The 22,792-nt window shown below is 44.3% G+C and overlaps 2 protein-coding genes across 2 annotated transcripts; one reads left to right on the top strand and one right to left on the bottom strand.

Annotated features, from left to right (window-relative positions):
* Positions 1 to 514: 514 nt before the first annotated feature.
* LOC308173036 (cell division cycle-associated protein 7-like) lies at positions 515 to 6,617 on the top strand (the record flags this gene model as incomplete). The annotated part of the gene is made up of 8 exons (XM_080548002.1): positions 515 to 604; positions 849 to 1,235; positions 1,386 to 1,478; positions 1,705 to 1,848; positions 2,318 to 2,461; positions 3,036 to 3,185; positions 3,830 to 3,966; positions 6,578 to 6,617. 8 exons carry the CDS (start codon positions 515 to 517, stop codon positions 6,615 to 6,617), a joined length of 1,185 nt encoding a protein of 394 aa, XP_080404128.1.
* A 1,736-nt stretch (positions 6,618 to 8,353) lies between these two features.
* On the bottom strand, positions 8,354 to 15,035 carry sp1 (sp1 transcription factor; the record flags this gene model as incomplete). The annotated part of the gene is made up of 5 exons (XM_080548003.1): positions 8,354 to 8,671; positions 8,844 to 9,037; positions 9,306 to 9,435; positions 12,960 to 14,262; positions 14,985 to 15,035. The coding sequence occupies 5 exons, from the start codon at positions 15,033 to 15,035 to the stop codon at positions 8,358 to 8,360; spliced, it is 1,992 nt and encodes a 663-aa protein (XP_080404129.1). The 3' UTR covers positions 8,354 to 8,357.
* Between the last annotated feature and the right edge of the window lie 7,757 nt (positions 15,036 to 22,792).

Below are 22,792 nucleotides of genomic sequence, written 5' to 3' on the forward strand. Positions count from 1 at the left end.
GGGTTAGGGTTAAAAAAAAATCTACAAACCTATGAGTATGTCTTTGTAATAATTTACTGGATAAGAGAGAAACCTGTACACATACACACTGGTTCTATATGTAGAACAGGCAATAAGGGATGATCAATATACATACATATTAATCACATATTAAGATGGCCACAAATTATGGCCAAGCTAAAATATCTGCTTGCCATCCCATGTATACATCTCTAGAATCGCCACTAGAGAGAGTTTTTATTGGAAGTCCTTTAATTGGATAGCCACGTGGGGAAGAGAGGCTGGCGAATTAAAGCCAAGATTAACATTCTGACCGGTTAGCGACATCTGAATTCTGGATAAGCAAGACCGAGATGGAAAAAGTAACCTTTATGTTGTATCCTTCACTGTATTACAAGTCAACACTGGTTTTAATTGTGTCCATTGCACGCCGTGCTAAGTGACTGATCACCTTGTTGTGATTGCCATGCTGTTCCCACAGATAGCTGCTCTGGGAATGTCTCTCTCCAAGGAAATGGCGGATGTTTTCGAAGATGAATCAGACAACAATAAAACGTTTTATGGCTTTTCCGACAGCGAAATTAGCGACGTCTGCTACACCCAGGTTGGTTTGATTGATTGTTTTGACACAAGTTGACAAGCAAGTTGGTTCAGTGTCACATGGTCTTGTTGAACGTTGTTCACGTTCCTTATTATGAGCATATTCTGCTTCAACAAGTTATTGTAGGCCTATTGACTAGATCTGAAGACTGTAAATGTAATTGTCTATAGGCCTACAGTACCTGTGAAAAGTTTGGACACACTTCCCCATTCAATTGAACGACTGGTAAACTGTGTTTTTCCAACAGGGTTCAGACAGTGATGATGCAGGAATGAAGTCTGAACAGGCCACCCCAAAACGACCTCCAGCCTTCCGCTTCAGTTTGAGGGTGGCGCTACGTCCTGCAGGTGCAGGTTACCGAAGTGAAGATGATTATGAAGAAGAAGAAGAAGAAGAAGAGGAGAAGTACAATGTCAAAGAAGAAGAGCAGGGTGTGAAGGTCAAAAAGGAAAAGGTTAAACCTGAGATGAAAAAGAAACCTGTGACTAAAGCAACCCTAAAGGAAAATATTAAACCTGAGATTGAAGAGAAACTTCTGTCTAAAGGAACAGGGTCGGGCTCTGACTCTGAGACAAATGTACCACTGTCATTCCTGGACAAGAGGGCCCAGAACATCAAAGCTAACAAGGCAATGGTACGCTCTGTAAAAAGCACTGATGCACACAATAGGCTGCTGACAGTTTAAACAAATAATTCCTTTAGAAATGTGCTGAACTGTACAGTATATCCTCTCACTGCAGTTGTATTGTGTATCATTTTTTGCTATCTTGTTTTACCCCTGAAGTTGGCCCAGCTGATGGCAGATTTGCAGCAAATGCCAGCACCGCTGCGGAAGAATCATGGTGGTCCGGGCAAACGCAAGAGAGAGAAAAGTTCTGTGAGTAGTAGTAGTAGTAGTAGTAGTAGTAGTAGTAGTAGTAGTAGCAGCAGCAGTAGATTTTATTATCCCCAATGAGATAATTGCTTTTGCAGTGAATCATACATGAAAAACACAATTAGAAAAAACATTAAGACACAGTATACACACAATCTGTGTGACCACAATCTGTTGGGATTATTGACTGGTACTGTATGCTGTGCCCCTCCTCCTCCTCTTCCTCTAGCATCCGCCTCGGTGCACAGGAGAGTCCAGGCGTAACCCGGAGAGGACGTCCAGGAGACAGACCCGCTCCATGGGGCAATGTGAAGACCCCTTCGACCCGCCAGAGAAGGAGCTGGAGCAGAGTCTGGAGGACGAACTGTTGGAGGTTCACATTGTTGATTTACAATGAAAACATCATTTCAATTCAATTCAATTCAACTTTATTCGCCATGTGCAGTGCACTAGGAACATGATTTGGTATTCAACCATACTAAACAAGCTACAGTACATACAACAACAAGACGACAACACGACAATACTCGAGACAAAATATACAGTACCAATATGAGTGAATATTATGAATAAATATACTGTACAACTAAGTGCAAGAACATGTAAAGTCCTGTCCGCAGCTCCGTTATGCTCCCAAGTGATTTCATTTCAAGACACACAACTCAGGGTAGCATGACAGAGTTGCAGATCTTTTCATTTCTTTCATTTTTTTACTTGAAGGGAGGAAAGAAGGATGCATTTCAGTATTTGAACAAGGCCATAATGTCAGGTTGAGAATGTCATGACTGTGGTCCCAGGTTTGTAGAGACACCTTATGGACATTTGTATTCTTGACTCTCAAGGTACGTGGGGAGCCCCGCCGCCGTGGCAACCCACGGCCCAATCAGGGGAAGCCTCACGTCGTGCGTCCGGTGGAGGACATCACTGAGGACGAGCTCCAGCTGGTGGCAGACAACGTGACAGAGAAGGTCTATAACAGGGACATTGTAAGTTCTACCTCAGACACATCGGAGAAATATTACAATTTAAAGGGGTTTATTGGCATGGGAAACATACGTTTACATTGCCAAAACAAGTGTGAAGGTAAAAAACAAACAAAAAATAGTGTAATGTACGACTAGAATATATCAATTATTAAACAGAGTTGTGTATGTATATATATATGTATATATTTTAGTATACAGGTAAATAAAGATCACTTAAGATAAAAATAGAAAATCGTGGACATTGCAGTTATTATGTACAACGGTCAGCATGGTGCAAAAATAGTGCAGATACTTATTTACAGTCTTTACAGTGGTTGTGTTCCATTGGACGTCCTTTTACTGTCACGACAGCTCACAAATCTTGCTGCTGTTTTTTTTCATATTGTACTTCGCCCAGCAGATATGGCAGTTTCTTGTCATGTTTTCTAAATCTTTTTTCCGGAGCATGCATGTTGTACAGCATGTGTCTTATGGATCAATCCTAGCCCCTTTTACAATGACTTAAGTTGTCTCAAAGTGAAGTTGAATCTGGTTGTCTCAGGGCCCGTCAAACATTCTCTCTCTCTTCCCAAAGGGCTCGACGTGTCACCAGTGTCGTCAGAAGACTATTGACACGAAGACATGTTGCCGTAGTGAGGATTGCCGCGGGATCATTGGCCAGTTCTGTGGTCCGTGCTTGAGAAACCGATACGGAGAAGATGTCAAGGAGGCCCTGCTCGACCCGGTCAGGAGCCATGACTCACCCTGTTCTGTTGTGTTGTGTGATCCAGAGGCCCTGCTCGATCCGGTCAGGAGCCATGACTCACCCGGTTCTGTTGTGTGATCCAGAACACTTTCTGTTTCTGTTTTGGGGAGCTGTGATCATTTCTAAGGACTTTCAACTCCTTTCATTTTGGTTGCCATCCACACAATCCTAATAACAGACATGCTACATCTCATTTCAAGCGTTATTTTTTGGGGGCCAAAAAAACCAGCATCCGCACACTCAAATCTGTGCAAAAATCGTCGTTGACATGACATCTTTTGTCTCTACCTCAAGCTATGATGTAGCAGTTTGTCTTATCGGTTTGGCATGCGCTAAAGCACACCGCGTTCACGGTCACAAGCAGCTCACCACGCAGTAGTCTGTGGAGGGACTAATTAACAGGACCTTCTGTGCTTAGCTGCAGTAACACAGACACACATAGGCTACACAAGTTTCTCTCTCAAGGTTGTTGTGATTGAAGGTCTTCTCTCAAGACGGCATAGTTAAACTTGAGGATACAATAGCCTTGTATAATTTCCGTGAATTTACAGCCACGATTCCCTCTTGTTTATGGGGGAGATTATCAGAGATGATCTGAATGTCTCATGTCCTGTCCTCTGCAGGAGTGGACGTGCCCTCCGTGTCGTGGCATCTGTAACTGCAGCTTCTGTCGTGCGCGAGAAGGGCGCTGCCCGACTGGCATCCTGTTTCCCCTGGCGCAGTACCACGGCTTCTCTGATGTCCACTCCTACCTGAGCAGGTCAGTCTGGAGCCAGGCACGGAGGGCTAGCAGGTGGGGCTAGCTAAGGATTAAAAAATAAAAATAAAGTTATTTTTTTCCAGAGTGGGGCAGTCCCACTCATATTTTTCGTTTTATTGGATAGAGATAGTGAAGGTAGACAGGAAAGTAAGGAGGAGAGGGCATGTCAGCAGGGCATGGGCCGGATTCGAACCCATGTCGACATGGCCATATGTGTGCACTGTAGACCGCGGTGCTAGACCACTGGACCACCCCGGGCCACGCTAAGGAGTTTATTATGGCTAAATTGAATGCTTGGGACGATGTTTACAGTTTAGCAGACGCCTTTAATCCAAAGCGACTTACAATAAATACATCTGACAACGTAAGTGAATCATCTATCCACCATTCATAGAAGGAAAAAGTAATCTACGCTCGGGCCTGGGGCCATTGGCAGTCGTTTATTTTATTAACAGTAGCAGAAGCAGTAGTAGAAACTGTAAAGGGGCAGTAGATGTCTCAGGAGGGACAGTTAAGGTGGAGTCTGAAGAGAGGGACCCGACTCTTGCGCACACCCCATTGAAGTTGAGATTTTAAATGGTTATGGTTGGGGGTTATTGTAAGGGTTAAAGGGGCAAACTGTAATTGACATTTTGGGACTTTTAAATGAGTGATGTATAGCCATTGGTTTTGGAGGAATAACTTGGAGGAAATGCTCAACTAGAAAAGTTCAACTGTCTTACCCCATCAGAACCCAACATATAAGAGTTGTACTCCATGTGTAAAACACTGTATAGCTTCAAAACATTGTTAAAACTAAAAGTTGATCTCATAGATGGTCAGTCTTTGCGTCTGTCTACGTAATTGAGTCATTACATTTCTCCAGCCCCACCACTCAGCTGCTTTACCAAAAAAGTGGTAACCAGCTTTGTTATTGTTTGAATTACAGATTGCATCTTTAAGGCTACGATTTAGTGTAGGGTCACCCCAAGCATCCCATTTAGCATCTACCCTTTATCATGTGTAGTATTATGAATGTTGACACCTGAGAGTAAATTCTGCAATTCATATACAAATGTATTCATTTTCAATACTGGATAGCAGTATATATATAATAGCAATAATAATAGTAGTTATTAGCAGTAATGGCAGTGTATATATATATATATATATATAATACTGGATAATTCAGGACTGGATAGCAAGTTTTGTTTTAGTTGTTCACTATGAAACTGTTTGGTTAGACACATTATTAATCAACTGGACATGACTAACATGTTTTTTCTTTAGTCTTCGCAGTAAACTGAAAGCTGGAGAGGAGGATGAGGAGTGAGGACCTGTGACTGGTGAGACTGGGAATGTTGTGTGCTTTCACCACCACCAGAGGGAGCAGTTTGCCAAAGTTTAATGGAACTGGGAACACTGGCGCCTCAGTTCTCCAGTAGAGGGCGTTGCAGTGGAAGTTCTACTGTTTTACCGTTGTTATTCTATTACAATAGAACTTACTGTTTTACCGTTGTTATTCTATTACAATAGAACTTACTGTTTTACCGTTGTTATTCTATTACAATAGAACTTACTGTTTTACTGTTGTTTATTCCAATATATATGTTGACTTATTATGACACAAATAAAGTATTTTTTGGACTATTGTTTTGGACTCACTGGTGTTTCTTGATGTTTGAAATAACTGTTATTTTTTGGGCAGGTCACATAGAAATATCCTTCACAGTGCATGTGTGTTACACGTGTTAGTCTTTAGAGTATCAATCATGTCCAATAGGGGAACCCTGTCACCTATACACATTCCTATCTGTAGATGCTAAGTGGGATCTTTGGGACAGCCCTACCTCAAATTCCTAACCCTATGACCCTGACTGGAACCCTTGCCTTACCCTCACCGCTTTAAATCTCCACTGGGATGACATCAGGGTATCCCAAGCATCCTCCTAAGCTTCTACCCATTCTTATCATGTCTTCAGATAACGTTTCCATATCATCATCAACACAATCACTTTGAGTGGGTGGACTACAATATACTTTATAGTACACGCCCAAATGAACCTCAGTAAATAATATACTATCAGTGTTCAAATTGAGTAGCTACATGTATAACAGTAACAATGTTCAGGTGCCTACAACCTTATACAACTCTTAATCTTTTTACATTTACATGTTTCACAGATGGTTTAGTAGGCTTCTCTACTCAATTTGGAGCAGTCAGATGTATAGTTTATTCCCATTACAGAATGTACATTGCATTGAACATCTAAAATATATCAAAAAGACCAGACACTCTTTCATATTCATGATTTTAATCCAGCTGTTGGCATTTGTAGTTATAATATCACAAATACAAAAAACCAACTCCCTTATACAAAAGAAACAAAAAAAACATGATGTTTAAGGGCACTTCTTGTTGTCCAATGAAATTAATCAGTTTAAAGATATAACCAAATTCTCTGACACTTAATTCAAATACATTTCCCCGAAACAGGCTCTGAGTGGATATTTTCAACAATGGTGAGAAGTAGTAAAAGTGTTCATTACATCTGTGAGAACATTATCATTTAGAAACCCTAGCCAGTCCATGTGTTGTGCAATCTTCTCTGTGGCTGCCCCCATAATCCAGCAGTGTTACACATCTCAAACTACTGATCCTATCAAGCTGAATCAAATACTATTCAGGGTATTAAACGTAAAGGTTTTCATTAAACCTTTTCCAGTTTGAGAGATCATACCACGTGTCGTGCCTCGTCAGAGAACAACTCTATCCTCTCCAAGCATTCCTGTTGCCAAAAACAGTTAGTTAGAATGCATAACAAAATATTTCGTTCTAAGACCGAAATGCCCCTTTATCGAGTCTCACTTCTAAACAGAATACAGACCTTTGGTTTGAGCTTTCATTGTTGTTTTTTTTGCATCTGGAAAATAAAGACTTTTAAAAAATTGTTTGCACTTTAACTAACGATGCAATCCAACAAACAACTTCAAGTAGTCAAGTGGGAATTCAACGTCAGCCGTATCAGAGACAAGCAGCCAGGGGGGTATTCCAACAACGTCGCTAAAGGAAAATCCAAACTTATTTTTATATAAACACAGCCTGAATTTTTTGATAAGTCTCAAGAGACATCAGAATAAGCCTGGATTTTCCTTTAGCGACGTTGATGGAACACCCCCCAGGCCAAATCCACAGCTTGAACATGAAGCAGTTGAGGAAATGCGCCACAGAAAGAAAAAAAAATGTGTACTGGGAAGAACTGGACTGTATTGAATACATACATGATAGTTCTATAGACAGAACACTTTGAATAGAGTTCACAAACAAAATCTACATTTATATAAAAGTGATAATAACAATATATGTTTTTAAGATTGACTGTGTATGAGAAACTCTCACAAACAGACAGGCAATCTCAAGCAACCATATAAGCCGATCCTTCCTATGGTAAGAATTTATGTAGCTTTACACATTAGAAAAAATATATATACATACAAAAAAAGCAATCTATCAAAAAAAAGGTTGTTGCGATGATCAAATGTATCAAAGCATGATGGCTTGAATGTGTACCTATATAAATCAACCATATATAAAAGGCAAAACAAAGATTCTCAAGAGATATATCCATGTCCTTTCACCCCCCTACGGTTAGTGCTCCTGGGTCTTAAGTCACCGGTGACCGTTTATATCCAGCCCTTCTCCAGACTGGCCTCCGCGGATGTATCAGGGCCAAACAGGGGCCGGTCCCAACCGACTCTGGTTAGTGCAGTGGAGTATTGAAGCCCTGGGCTGAGATATAGCTACTGTGTAGTGCCCCGGTCAAAGAGGGCTGTAGATAGAAGACACCTGAGAGAGAGAGAGAGGAAGGGAGGGAGGGAGCGAGAGAGAAGGGGGGAGGGAGGGAGAGAGAGAGAGGAGGGGGGAAGCTCACAGCCATGGAGGCAGGATGCTGGACCTGGTGGACTTAGTAGAGAGTAGTAGTGTGTGATCTATACAGAACAGGCTGGTAGAGGAAGAGAGAGGGAGGGAGGAGAGAGAGCGAGGCTATTCCAACTTCCAAGCTCTGTCATCAATACCAGTTAGTGAGCGTCTTCATGGTATCAAGTTAAGGGCAATCTTATCACTCACTGTAGTGCCTTTTCTCCTGCAATCAGGGGGGGGTCTAACCAACATGTAGATTCCTCTCCACCCACTCCCATCTCACAGATAACCGCTAGTTCTCCAAATAAAGGAGACTTCGCCCAGAAATAGCCCATAGCCTGTTGCCTGCCTACCCTCCCTCCTATAGGCCTTAGGTGTGTGTGTGTGTGTGTGTGTGTGTGTGTGTGTTTGAGATCCAGACACGCCCTTCTTAACCCTTGTTGCAAACATAACGTCCACTGCTTCTCAGCGCCGCCGTTCCACCGTCCCCTCAGTAGCTGTTGCCGTTGATGTTGATGGAGTGGAGGTCCGCTACCTGCATGACGTTAATGCCGCTGCTGGCTAACCGCGCGATGCCCTCCGGCGACAGCGTTTCCATGGTGATGAGGGCGTGCTGCTGCTGGTCGTTGGCTCCCCCTCCGCCGGCCTCCGTGCCCGACCCGGGGTTGGTGTTGTCGGCCTCGATGGACACGGTGATGGCGGCCCCGGCGCCCTTCTTGTTCGTGTGGGTCTTGATGTGCTTGGAGAGGTGGTCGCTGCGCATGAAGCGCTTCGGACACTCAGTGCAGGTGAACTTCTTCTCACCTAGACAACGGGGGGGGGGGGAGAAAAAATCGATGAGCAATAGAATCACGTCAGGCATGTAAGGATGATCGGAGCTGAAACTAGATATACGACAATGTATTCTGAGCTGTTCTTTTTTTTTTTTTAGAGAAGGAGGCTAACATAGTAAGCATTAACAGCTAGCCTCTCTCACCCGTGTGTGTTCTCTTGTGGCGCTGCAACTCGTCCGAGCGGGTGAAGCGCTTCCCGCAGAAGGACCAGCCGCAGACGAAGGGCCGCTCGCCCGTGTGCCAGCGTAAGTGCGCCCGCAGGTGGGAGGTCTTCCCGTACACCTTCCCACAGCCGGGGATGTGACAGATGTGCTGCTTCTTCTTCGTGGGGTCCCTGCTTAAGCCAGAGAACAACAACAATACATTTGTCTTTGTTTGTGCGTGTTTCTAGAACAGTCTGAAACAGTCTGGTTCTGTTTAATAGAAAGTGACACAATGCTTATTGCTCTCTGAACATATTCGCAGATTGCCAAGAGAGAGAACGCCCTACAGCGCATCGCCATAAGTCAACTATCACATATTTGAAAGGGATTAAAAACATGAATCCGTCCCAGCTCCTGAAGGTTGCCGGTACGTTAGCGTTAGCGTGCCATCCAGACACGTACCGTCCCTCTCCGTCCTTGCAGAAGGGGCAGGTGCAGGCTTCCCTGCGCGTGCGTCGGCTCTGGGGCAGGGGGCTGTCCCCCTCGTTCATGGCCGTGCTGTCGTCCAGGCTGTCGTGCAGACCGTGGTCTCCTGGGGACAGAATACACGGCATGTAGCCGTTATCCATTTAGCACTCTTATAGTTCATTGAGTGCATAAACACACACACACACACCAGGGTTTCCGTTAACCGGTAATTCCCGGACTTTGTCCGGTAAAAGTTGTTGAAGTCCGACAAATTGAAAACTCGTCGGACAAAATGTCCGGTGAAAATAATTCCCTCTAAGCACAATTTGAATACAATTCGCTAAAGTTCACATTTTGTATTCAAATTGGCTTCGGGCCAGCATTCTCAGCTGAGCACCAAACACACACACACAACACTGCCCCAGCTGAAAATGGTGGCCCGAAGCGGAAAGCCTTAACTTTATCGCACAATAACAAGGATAACAAACGAAACGGACAACATTTACACTAAGATGGAGACAAACTTCAGCGATATGATCTAACAGCCGGTCTTCAGGACGACATACAGACCCGTATGAGCTTACAGGGCTATCCCCTAAGTATGATTTGACAGGCAGCTAAACGAAATGCCTTCCCAACCAGCGAGACCTGGGGGGTGTTCCATCAACGTCGCCAAAGGAAAACCTAGGCCTACTTCGCCAAGTCCCGCGAGACTCTTAAAAAGATCCAGGCATATCTTGATAGATCTCGCGAGACTTGTCAAAACAAGCCCAGACTTTCCTCCAGCGACGTCGATGGAACACCCCCCTGGTTATAGAAATGACGTTGTTTTATTGATAAAAAAAAAAAAGGGTAAAACTGGAAAGAGACAATAGAAAACTCACATTAATCCCAAACAATTTAACAAACTTCAGTTAACGTAATGTGGAGTCCGTTCATTGATCGATGCTGTCTGTTCAGTGAGGCGCCCGTTCAGCGCTGGACATAATGGCATAGCGCGCATGCGAATCATGTTATATTATTATATATTATATAGCTCGCATCTAATCGTATCGGATGAGAAATAGACATTAAATGGCATATATAGGCCGCTACACAACAGTAATCACCGCGACAAACAGCTATATTAGATTTGAAGATTTTTTTTTTTTTTTTTTTTTTTTTTTATATTGTAATGACCGGAATAATTCACGTTTGTCCGGTAAATCGAAATCTTCCCGGACACGATGTCCGGCGGCAAATTTTTCTAACGGAAACCCTGACACACACACACACACACACACACACACACACACACACAATAGGGGTGTAACGGTTCACAAACATTTCGGTTCGGTATCCACCTTGGTTTTTTAAGTCACGGTTCGGTACGTTTTCGGTATAGCAGGGTAAAAATGATCACAAAATAAATAATTATTATTAAACAGTGGTTTACTGTTTTAAATAAAATAAAGTCTGTCAATACTGCTGCAACCAACTAATTACCAACTAACTTAAAAGTAAATCAAAACGATTATTCTCACAAATAGCCTAAATAAAAAATATAATAAAATAAACATCCATTAAGGTGCAGCATTTAGAAAAGTAACTGTACTTGAACTGTACTGTACTTCTATTCACATAAGCAGCTTTCAATTTGAACTTTTTGTTTATAAAGGGCTGTTATGACTTCCTGGCTGAAATGCGGATGAGAGGGAACTACGTAACGAAGCTCCATTACAACATGTGTTTAAAACCTGTGTTCTCAACAACAGACTATGGTCCACTGCTATAAAAACACCAATGGCGTTTGTTATTGCTTTGGCCCTGTCTGAATTGTTAGCAAGTGGAGGAAATCTGATCAGCGCTCATGGAATGCCTCTAGTCCAATCAAATGACTTGCTCTATGACGTTGAACCCAGTGTGCGCTCCGGCGCTCTGAGTAAATGTACGAACGCACCACCTGAGATTACTTCAAAAAAAAGTTGATTTTCGTTACGAATACGTGAACCGTTACACCCCTAATATATACCCATATATTCACACATTAGGGTTGGGCAGTTTCCAATTTGTTACACTGTCCCCAAATGTAACCGTACTTTAGGGTTTAACCGATGTTTACTGTGGGATTCAAACTCACATTGTTGTAGGGCTTTGATGGAGCCGCCAATTAATTTGTGACAGCGGTATTACCGTAATACCGCCCAACCCTACGTGACATGTCTTTTTTGACAGGTTATTTATTAGGAACATTTGCCTACATTATTTACAGAAAGTCCTGTCATCACTTTCATAGCATCTTCAACCACACAGGCAGTGGTGCTAGACAAACACTATATATATATATATATATATACACAAAGACTTTGTATATACACAAAGTACACTAAGACACAGTCTAGGGGTGGGCATCGACGATCGATAATTGATCGATAAGGATCTTGGTCGATCACAAAATAAAACATTTGGTCGATCACAAAAAAAAAAAATGTTTTATTTTGTGATCGACCAAGATCCTTATCGATCAATTATCGATCGTCGATGCCCACCCCTAGACACAACCATAGTGTTCCCAGTGCCATGCTCTAACAACTGAACCAAACAGGACAGAGAAACATCAGTCAGAAGTGATGAATGATCCTGTTCAGTTGTAAATATATATCCAATGCTGGTGTGTGCAGCATGCCTGCAAACTTAAGTGCAGATAAATATCACCTTGACGTAAAACATAGAACTGTAATCCACAGTCCTGTTTCAGCGTGTGTTTCCCATGCTATGATGTGAATAAACGGTGTGTAACCTACTGTTACAGCCATTCCAATGGTAACTGTGTGTAACCTGTTGTTACAGCCATTCCAATGGAAAAGACATAGCAACTTCATCTGGGAGCCAAATCATATGATTAAGAAGATAAAACCTGATCATGTGGTTCCTTCATGGTGGCTTACAGTACATCAAATGACGCACTGATCGACTATAAAGATTTGAGTTATTTTAACCATAACATTTCTCAGTAAAGCAGGCCTATTGCAGTAATGGCAAACAAACTAGAGAGTAGTCTGACTTATCAAGCCAATGTGTGACATGAGGAAAGGAAACTATAAAGAACAGATAAATGTAGGCAGGCTGGCAGAAAGTTGGGAGGCTGCTTGCTGCAGAAGGCTTGCTGCCGTGATAAGACCACAACAAGGTGGGTGGGGTCATGTTACACCCCTCCTTTGACCAGACCTGGGTGGGACATGTGTTAAATACTTCATTTAGCCTGGAGGGGCTTTACAGCCCGACAACGTAATCGAACACAACTCAAACACACTGGACGTGCTGCTGCTGCTGTATTTGACCTGTGTTAACCCAGTCTCCATTACTGACCCACAGCAGAGCGAGTCAAAGAAATAACTCCAGACACAGCAGGTCATGCAGATACATGCACAAAACACACACGCACACAGACACGCACACACACACCCTTCCGTCACAACCATTTAGGCTAAACTAGACAAACCAGTACTGCGCGTGCACACGCATGCGTGGGGTAAAAGTATGCTTTAAAACAACAACACTGCTTTGCATTTCAGATATCAAATTCAGACAAGAAAAAACTGAAGAAGAAAAAAGGTCAAAAGAAAACACATTCTTGTTCATGCAAGTACTGGGGAAAAAAACACTGACCTGATGGGTTTGCGATGGCGATGGGCACCCCTTGCAGCTGGTGCATCTGCAGCCCTGAGTTGGTGAGCGTGTTGAGGTTGATGGTCTGGAGACCCGGGAGCTGCACCGTGTTGCCCGCCTGGGCCTGGCCCAGCTGGGGGAGAGACTGCAGGGTGATCTGCTGCCCGCTGGGGCTCTGCAGCTGCAGGGTCTGCCAGCTGACCTGTCCGTTGGGGCCCACGGTGCGCAGGAGGATGGGCCCCGTGTTTGGAATGGTCTGGATCTGGAGGTTCTGGAGAGTTCCGTCTTGGGTGGCGAACATCTGGCCACCGGCCCCTTGGATGGTTTGAAGGGAGGTCCCGCCTTGGATGAGCTGCTGGGGTTGGATGAGGATCTGCTGAGGCTGGAGCTGCTGCTGCTGCTGTTGTTGGCCGTCTCTGTTGTCGGGCTGAATCGCAACACCCCCGCCCGAATTCTGGAACCCCCCAGACACGATGCCGTTGGCGGTCTGGATCTGCGTCATACCTACATACGAGGTAGGAGTCTGAGTGGTGATGGTGGTGGCGCCGGTGAAATACCCGGCGGGGGAGGACACCGCCTGCTGCTGCATCAGCTGCTGAGTCCCCGCGTCCCCCCCGCTACTGTCCACGCCCCCGGACCCGCTCGCCGCGCTAACGGGGAGCAGGGTAATGTTCCCGTTCTGATTGACCAGAAACTGTTGCTGGTTTTGCAGAACGGTGTTACCCAGACCCAGGTTCTGTAAGGGGATGGCTTGCTGTATGAGACCGGGCATACTCAGGATGTTCCCCGCTCCCGCTGTGCGGTTGCCGGTGGCAATCAACTGCTGGGTGCCGTTGGGCGAGGTCACCAGCTGGAACTGACCGCCTCCCCCGGCGTTAGGGTCCTGCTGGGCCTGGGTAAACTGCAGCTGCTGCCCGTCTACCGTCTGGAACTGGGGAATCACCTGATACTGGATGTTGGGCATGAGCCCACCTTGTAGGGTGGTGAGAACCTGCTGACCTTGAGACGAGGCCACCACGTATTGCTGCTGTTGTCCCTGATGGCTCCCGGCCACGGTGGTTAAAATGTGCCTGTTTTTCGAGTCGCCGGCCATCGTGTCAGTGGACATGGTGGTGCTGGAGGAAGACTGGACACTGATCGGGATCGGGATCACCTGCCACCCGTTCGCCGTCTGGGTCAGCTGGCCTTGAGTGATGGCCTCCAACTGCTGGTTCTGCTGCTGTTGGTCCGAGGCAGAGTCGTTCTCGTCAATTCGACTGCAGGTCGCGGCCAAAAGAGCAAGAGGAGATGGTTGCTGGGAGTCCTGCGAGAGGGGGGAAAAAAACAAGCATTTAGCATTCCGTAAATTAAATTAGACAAACATCAAATATTTGCTCACAGCGTGCCACAACAATCACACAGACCCAGTTCGCTATATATTCAAATGCTACTTTTATGGTTGCAGTTGTTCATGCTGTCTCTATCAATGCCATTAACAACACCACGTTTGTTTCGTGCCTTGAATGTAAGGAGCTCAAATTGGGTTTCTCACCACTATCCAAGCTCGCTCCTTTCCCCAGTGAGAATGTAGTGACAGGGGGTGGGGGGGGGGGTGTCGGCAAATGGGTGGGATCACATTTTTTCAAGAGCAGCGGCGGGCTAGGCTTCCCCTCCCCCAACACACCCATCTCCCTCCCACACTTTATGTCACCCTATAAACTCACTCACTCGACCGAAGCCACCCCCCTCCTCCGAGGACAGCCAAAATGGGCTGTGCACAATGCTCTTGAAGTGGAGAGAGGGCTTGACAGGAACACCCCGTGTGGGCGCATTCACCTATACGACCAGCCTATTCTCCACCCCACTGACATGTGCGCGAGGAAAAAAATCAACAACAGACCCCGATTACAGTTTCACACTGAAGAGTCCAAGCATTACACTTTCACTACGATCGTCACACGTTGACTGATTCTCTATGGATAGGACTTAAAAGAGGAGAGCCAAGCGATCTGGGAACAGTTATTATTTGACTGGCTAGAAACATACTTGTGTATTTTCGTGTTTCGGAAGGAATCCTCCTCCACTGCTCTCCACCATCGCGGCCATGTCATCTTGCTGTTGTTGATCTGTTGTGAAATGAAACATTTAGATGTCAATCGTATCAACTTTGCCCTAGCTAAAGGAAGCTAGCTAGCTAGCTTAAGAGGTGACAACTTTCTTTCATAGCTGGGGGACATTATTAATAAAACACACTTCGATCTCTAGCGGGTCGATCCGACTATTAGATCCAACTTATTAGTCCCGAATAACAACTTGTGACCAGGCGAAAGCAGGAATCTAGCCACCTTGTTAGTCACTGATCACAGTAACAGACCCATACAAAACCATGCAGTAATCAAGAAGGTAGCGATCATTACATTATCATTAGTCAAACATACTTGGTGTTTTTATCTAGGAAAACAACAATAGAAGAACTGTGTAAATCAGCGTAGATAGCTTAGCCTGATCAACTCAACCCAGCAGAATCACGTTTCTGTCCCACAGCGAAGGACACTTGTAACTCCGCCAGGCTAGCTTAGCTCGCTAATGTAGCTGCCCTGCCACACAGCCACACATACTGCTCTTTAACTAGACTAATATAGGCTATATTACTCACACAACTACCGTAGCTAACCCTAAACAGGCTAGTTAAAGAGCTAAAGCTTATGTTATCGGATCAAATGAAACGTGGGTAAGCAAATAAAACACGTTAGCTTGTGGCTGGTTGACCCAAGTAGCTCTGGAAGTTAATCCAGAGTAATGTTAGCTCGGCTAGCTAGCTGGCTAATGTCTAACTGCCTGGCTAGCAACAACAGATGACGACCTGGACATTTCTCCTTCGCCTTAAGGAGACCTCCGTTATTGTAAACTGTTCGCTTCAAAGTCTAATAAACTAATAAAGTCTAATAAAAGAAAGTAAAAGTTATGTTACCACTCATAGTTTGAAGACGGGGGGAGTTTCTCAGGCTTCTTTCGGGTTGACATCAACTTTTTTCACAAATTCAATCGAACTCGCGAGCTCCGAAAGGAGAAGGGAAACTGTACTGACCAATAGGAACGCGAACTGTGTCGTTGTGGACCAATGGGGTTTCGGGGGGCGGGCGAAACCTTCCGAAAGCTCTACGGGTGCGCTTGATTTTAGATCTCTGTTGGCGTGTTTCGCATGACAGCATACATACGGTATTTCCGATTTTGCGCGGGTACTAGTGAATTAAGCGCACCGTTTTAAGTGCCGCTTCTGAGCGACAGTGGCTTACGCCCAATGTGCTTTGTAGTAGTTGTCAACGCGTAATAGCCGACCAATGGGATGTGACCGAGGGGGCGGGGTATCTGGGTGGGGGTGAACTAATGGTAGGTTGCAACTTTTTAGTCTGATTGACGTAACGTTGACAAGAGGGGGGTTTTGGCGGAAAAGGGAAAAGGCGCCATTGACGAACCAGGCCTAATTATGTTGTCGAGCTGAACAACAACAACAACAACAACAACAACAAACTTGTCACAATTCACAATTTGACAATTCATATGTTGTATTTAGAATCTAATTGTATCTCCTGGGTAATTCGGGGGAGGCAGCTACTTATCAAATGGGGCCGAACTTTCTGATGGCCACTCCCTAGTGAAGGGGGCTGGGAGCATGCAAGGGGGAGGGTAGAGGGTGGAGAGAGAGCCACGCGGAACGCACTGGTTGTAATGGCGCTGGGAGGGGATTTTTGAGAGGGTGGGAGGCGTGCGTGTATCTGAGGGGGGTGTCAGGGAAGCACATGTGTCCGTGTAAACACAGTGGTCTCCCTCTGGATGAAGGGTGGAGTTGGCAGGCCACGGTGCACCACGGCACACACGCCCACCCTAGTCTAGCCCACCCTGTCCTGTCTAGTGAATCACACCCTCCTCCATCCCTATCTATTCAAATGGCCTATCCGCCGTTCACTGGTTTGTATTTTCATATGACACTGTGCAGAAAGAAAGAGGCTTCTGAAAACACATCGAGCCTATTTAAGAAGCCTAATGCTTACTTTAATGAACAAGTGGTATTATTATATTATACTGATGATGTTGTTGTTGTTGATGATGATGATGATACTACTACTATAATATTATTATTAATAATAATAATAATAATGATAAGTGATAATAAAATTAAAAAATAGGTTTTTCCATCCCTGGAACAATATAATAGCCCCCATTGACACGCGCAAATGGATGAAAGGAAGAAATAGGAAGTGGACTATTATGGTTGAACTGACACTGAGAGACGGTGTGAAACCATTGCAACACAACCTGCGGTATCACAGTTAGTTCAAATGCCAAGTGATACATTATTAATAATGATAAGTGAGCGTACAACAAGCGTATGAAGGTATTACATTTTGAGATGAGATGTTACCAGAGCTTGTAGGCTGCTTGTTTGATTCCTTTTCAAGGATTTTACAGTATTATTTGAAAACAAAATTCAATTGGAAAATCAATTGGTCAAAAGGTGCGGTCTGAAAAGGATGGTAGTATATACAATCTCTGGTTGTACTCTCCTCTTTGCACCATATGATGTTTTTAATCATAACCTATCACTTTAACCGCACAAGTAGGTTAGTATGGCTAGTTGAGATTGGGTTCCAAGATAATTATGGCTCCATCACTAGAGAAGTTCACCCTATAAGACTATCTGGACTATCAATCCATGTTATCTGGGGCAATGTTTCAGAATATTATCCAGAAAAAAGGTCCCATTCCCCTTCAGATTCTGTCTCTCCTTGCTTTCTGTGTTTGGTTAAGCCTAATTATTCACAATGTATTTTATAAATGTATTTTTTGTATCTCCAGTGATGTAGGCCTAGGCCTATGTGGCTGCCACGAGTCCATTATAGTAAAGCAAGTAGACCTAAGTAGCCTAGAGGCCACATTTTAACATGTATACTCCCCCAAATGTTACTTTATAGCCTAGATGTAAAGTGTCTTTTAGGCTAGCCTACTGAGAAAACCGAATAAATGTATTAAACAAATTCACCATAATGCGCTTCATGCAACGAAGATCATGCTTTGCGTGTGAAGGGCACCAAATGTTACAGGTGAGCAAAAAAAAAAACTGATTGTAAAAAACTATTGATTCTGAATTGCATTGTGATAATTATGTGTTTATTCATTGTATTTCACAGTATTCTATTCCAATGCAATGATCTCAGTCAGCTAATTTCACCACTTGATAGATCTTATCAAGAGCTTTCTTTCTTGACAAATTATCACTTAGGCCCTTTGCGATATACAGTCTATGAAGATCCTTATGATCTTGAAATGTGGTCTTTCTGTAGCCTAGTTTAAAAACAACGGATGAACCGAATCCATGTTGAGGGAACAGCAGGTGCATTACCAGTCAGTTGGGTGCATTACCCACTGGTTCAGTTATGTAGAGCATGGCGCTAACACAGCCATTATGTTGTGGGTTTGATTCCCGTTGGAACCAACCAGCCTAAACATGTATGCAATGTAAGTCACTTTGGATTACAAGCGTTAGCTAAATGGCATATGTAGTTTCTGTAACGGTTGTCTTTGTGTGTGTGGGGGGGGGGGGTGGAGTTGTTGGCCCCACGCCCAACCCCCAACCCCCAACCTGGAGGGCCAGGTGTAATGCTTTTCGTCTGGCATCTCCCCCGAAACCTGCACGTTTTGGTTGAACCTGCTGGGGGAGGTGAGGTGACCCCCACCCCCCCCCCTGAGGTGACCCCCCCCCCCTCCCTGAGGTGACCCCCACCCCCCTCCCAAAGGTGACCCCCCCCCCTCCCTGAGGTGACCCCCACCCCCCTCCCTGAGGTGACCCCCACCCCCCTCCCTGAGGTGACCCCCACCCCCCTCCCCAAGGTGACCCCCCCCCCCTCCCTGAGGTGACCCCCACCCCCCTCCCCAAGGTGACCCCCCCCCCTCCCTGAGGTGACCCCCACCCCCCTCCCTGAGGTGACCCCCACCCCTCCCTGAGGTGACCCCCACCCCCCTCCCCAAGGTGACCCCCCCCCCTCCCTGAGGTGACCCCCACCCCCCTCCCTGAGGTGTTTATTAATGCCTGTGTGGTGTTATTTTAAAAATGTTGACATTTTTGAGTTAGTAATTAATCAAATACAAAGGTTCCATTTCACAAAACATAATGGAATGTAAAAACTTTGATGCTCAATATCTCTGAACTACCCTAAACGGAGATAGAACCTTCTCATTCTAAACGGAGATAGAACCTTATCATTCTAAACGGAGATAGAACCTTCTCATTCTAAACGGAGATAGAACCTTATCATTCTAAACGGAGATAGAACCTTATCATTCTAAACGGAGATAGAACCTTCTCATTCTAAACGGAGATAGAACCGTATCATTCTAAACGGAGATAGAACCTTATCATTCTAAACGGAGATAGAACCTTATCATTCTAAGCACACGTATTGCTTCGATGTCTATGCGCACTTGCGCTCTCCAACTTCTCCAGTCGGACCTGCTGTCTTCAGATGACGGATGACGATAGACAGTGAGTGCATTTGCGTTGTGTGATACCGCAGGTTGTGTTGCAATGGTTTCACACCGTCTCTCAGTGTCAGTTCAACCATAATAGTCCACTTCCTATTTCTTCCTTTCATCCATTTGCGCGTGTCAATGGGGGCTATTATAGGGCTATTAAGAGAAGATATGTTGTTCCAGGGATGAAGAGCCTATTTTTTATTTCATTATCTGAATGAAAGAGAACCCTGGGAAGGCTTAGTGTTTTAGTAACAATAGGCTACAGTATTCGGATTGCAGGAAACGAGAGTAGTGCGTATCTATCAGCCTATCTGTGGAGTTGAGTCGGAATTGAAACCTGCATGCTTCAGCTTCGGTGAAGGTATGCATCGCGTTGTCTCTCTCTCGATTTCTCTTTAATAAACATTTAGTAGGCAACTTGTTTACATGATGATCCATAACTAGGTAAAGATAACGTTTTAATTACAGTCATGTTTATGAATGAAAGGTTGAACGCTCTGAATTCATCAGTTGCTGTGTACATTTTGTTCACTTTTCTCCAGAACCAATACAACATGAATATAAGACTATAGTGTATGTTCACGACTATCCTGATTTTATCCTGATTTATTTGAGTGATATACTTATAGCATTTATTTTCAATTACCATGGCAACCGTCTAAGCCCAGTTTCTTGATCAGTATTCAGTCTATATCATGTAGGCTATTCTTGCCTGAAATGCCATTCATATTGAATGAATAGGCTAGATGGACACTAAGATGTCTCTTCTCTCAGCAGGTGGTCTGTCTGGCTGGTCTGATGGACAGCCCTCCTTCCACCGCCAGGCGCCAGGCCTGGGTCCAGGGCAGCCGCCAGTGGCTCACCTTGGAGGAGGCAGAACCTCAGGAATGTCCACTTCCCTCTACCCCCCATGCACCTGTTTTAGAAGACGATGACGTCTTTTCAGATGGTCAGTTTCTATTTAGTATTTTATATATATATATATATGTTACGGTACATGTAGGATTAGGTGCTAGGGTGCTACGGTTAGGGTTAGGGTTAGGGTTAAGTTTAGGGTTAGACATGCCAGCATGTACCAAGTTGACGTAGCACCTAACCCTAACCCTAGTTTTCCCACATGTATTTAACATCATTAATTAGAAAAAAGTTGAGGCTAAAGACACAAAACAATAATTATCTCTCTGACTCTGACTCTCTCATACAGTCATACACTACTCTCATTACTGCATCACTTCTTTGTGAGAAGAAAGTGTATTGTGTCTAGTTAATTCTGTAAATGTTCTAATAGACTGTGTGTATGTTTGTTTGTGTGGATCTTGTGTCTATCGTTTCCACAGGATGTTCTGCAGGAAAGATCGAGAGCTGGCTGATGGGTTGTGGGTGAGTGAACGAACGTGCCATGATTCACAAGCTTGAAAAGATGACTTACAAGAAACGCTCAACAGGCAAAGACCAATGCGTCACTCAGTTGGTGGAAACCGGCATATATTAAAAAAAAAAAAACAACAACAAGTGAATGGAAAATCACCTATGATTGTGACAGAGGGGAATAGTCAAAACAGTTGTTATTTTTCTGTGAGAAAATACATTTCTAGGATAGGATATGGATGGATACAGGTCAATTGACCCCAAGTGATTCCTGTGTTGGTGTTCAAAGCATCCTAGTTCACTTCCCACACTGACAGAAACTGTTTGGTTCTATTTATAGGACATTTCTATTTTCAAATGTCCTTTTGTGTTTGTACTAGCCTACCGCTTTGCACCAGACACAGGAAATGAAACACAGTTTGTTCTTCCAGTGACATGTTTTTGCACTGTAGCCACAAGGGCAGCCGTAGAACCCGCTTGGAACCCTTCTTTCCCCGAGTTTACTTATGATCTAGTTGTAATAACCGTGGTCTAGTTGTAATAACCGTGGCTGATTTGTTTGGGCCTATTGACAGAAGAACTTGTTGGCTTCAGAATGTGTGAAAGATTGAAATGTCAGATAAGAAGTGTCGGGGCGTTTATCAAACATCCGTGGCTGGGTTGAGAACTCTTGTGAGCATTTCCGTAGCAGGAAGTTGACAAATGATCATATATCATATATATTACATACTGTCGCTACACTGTAATTACACTGCACCCACTGTACCATGTAAAAACATGCATTTTTCACGAAGTTACATATCGTAATGTAAATGTAAATGAATGAATTGAAAATTCATTATCATTCAAAGGGATATAATGAAAAGTGTCTTTTATTAGGCTGGAGACAGGTGCGGAGAAGCCTGGTCGCCTGAATGTTGGTAAGTCTGATAATAATTCAGGTGCAGCAATCTGCTATCAGCCAGAAACAACTGTACGATTGCCTATTGTTCTATTGTTCTATTGGCCAGAACATTGATTGGCTTATTTTCTCTTTCAGAGTCTTTCTTGAAAGCAAGCAGTTTTGAAGATGATCTGTGTCTAGGTGCTGAGGGTGAGAAGACAGTACACACAATGCCAGTGGCGCATGCACACACACACGCACGCACACACACACACGCACGCACGCACGCACGCACGCACGCACGCACACACGCACACACACACACACACACACACACACACACACACACACACACACTCACTCATGCCGTAGGAAACAATCAGCAGGAAATTACTTTGTAGGGAAATGAGGAGTGCATCATGTATGTTCTGGGAAGGTTTCATTTCATCTTCGTTCCAGCCTTTGTTTGTATTATTTGTACGGCAGTGTTTGTGCGTTTTTGTTCTTGTGGTCGTATGTGTCACTTTGCTCTCCAAAATACTGCATGTCATACCTGCTTATTCCACATGTCATACCTGTTTATTCCTGTCATACCTGCTTATTCCACATGTCATACCTGTTTATTCCTGTCATACCTGTGGAAACCAACAGCTTTCAATGTCCCTGTAGATCTGTAGAGAAAGCCTATCTAAGCAACTATCCACTCCTCTGCTCATGGCACAGGGCTGCTCCTCTCCAGCTTAGCTAGGGATGGCTAATTACATGAACTACATTAAAACAATAGCCTCTTTGTAAGGCATCAGTACAGCCTCTACCTCTTCCTTTAGTGACATCCTGGTGCACGTCAGCCAGCTGCTGACACTCTCTAAGATCCCTAAGATTAGGCAGATGATATACAAAGCAAAGAGGAGGGTGAGAGGGTGTCATCTCTCTGGAAACAGGCTCATATGCATAAAACTGGTACACACACACACACACACACACACACACACACACACACATACACATGTATTTGTATTTTACAGACAAGGAAATGAATAATGACACAACTATTATGTATTCACTTTTTACA

This window comes from Nansenia antarctica, assembly GCF_963989245.1.
Source record: "Nansenia antarctica genome assembly, chromosome: 18".
In the NCBI taxonomy this organism is placed as follows: domain Eukaryota; kingdom Metazoa; phylum Chordata; class Actinopteri; order Argentiniformes; family Microstomatidae; genus Nansenia; species Nansenia antarctica.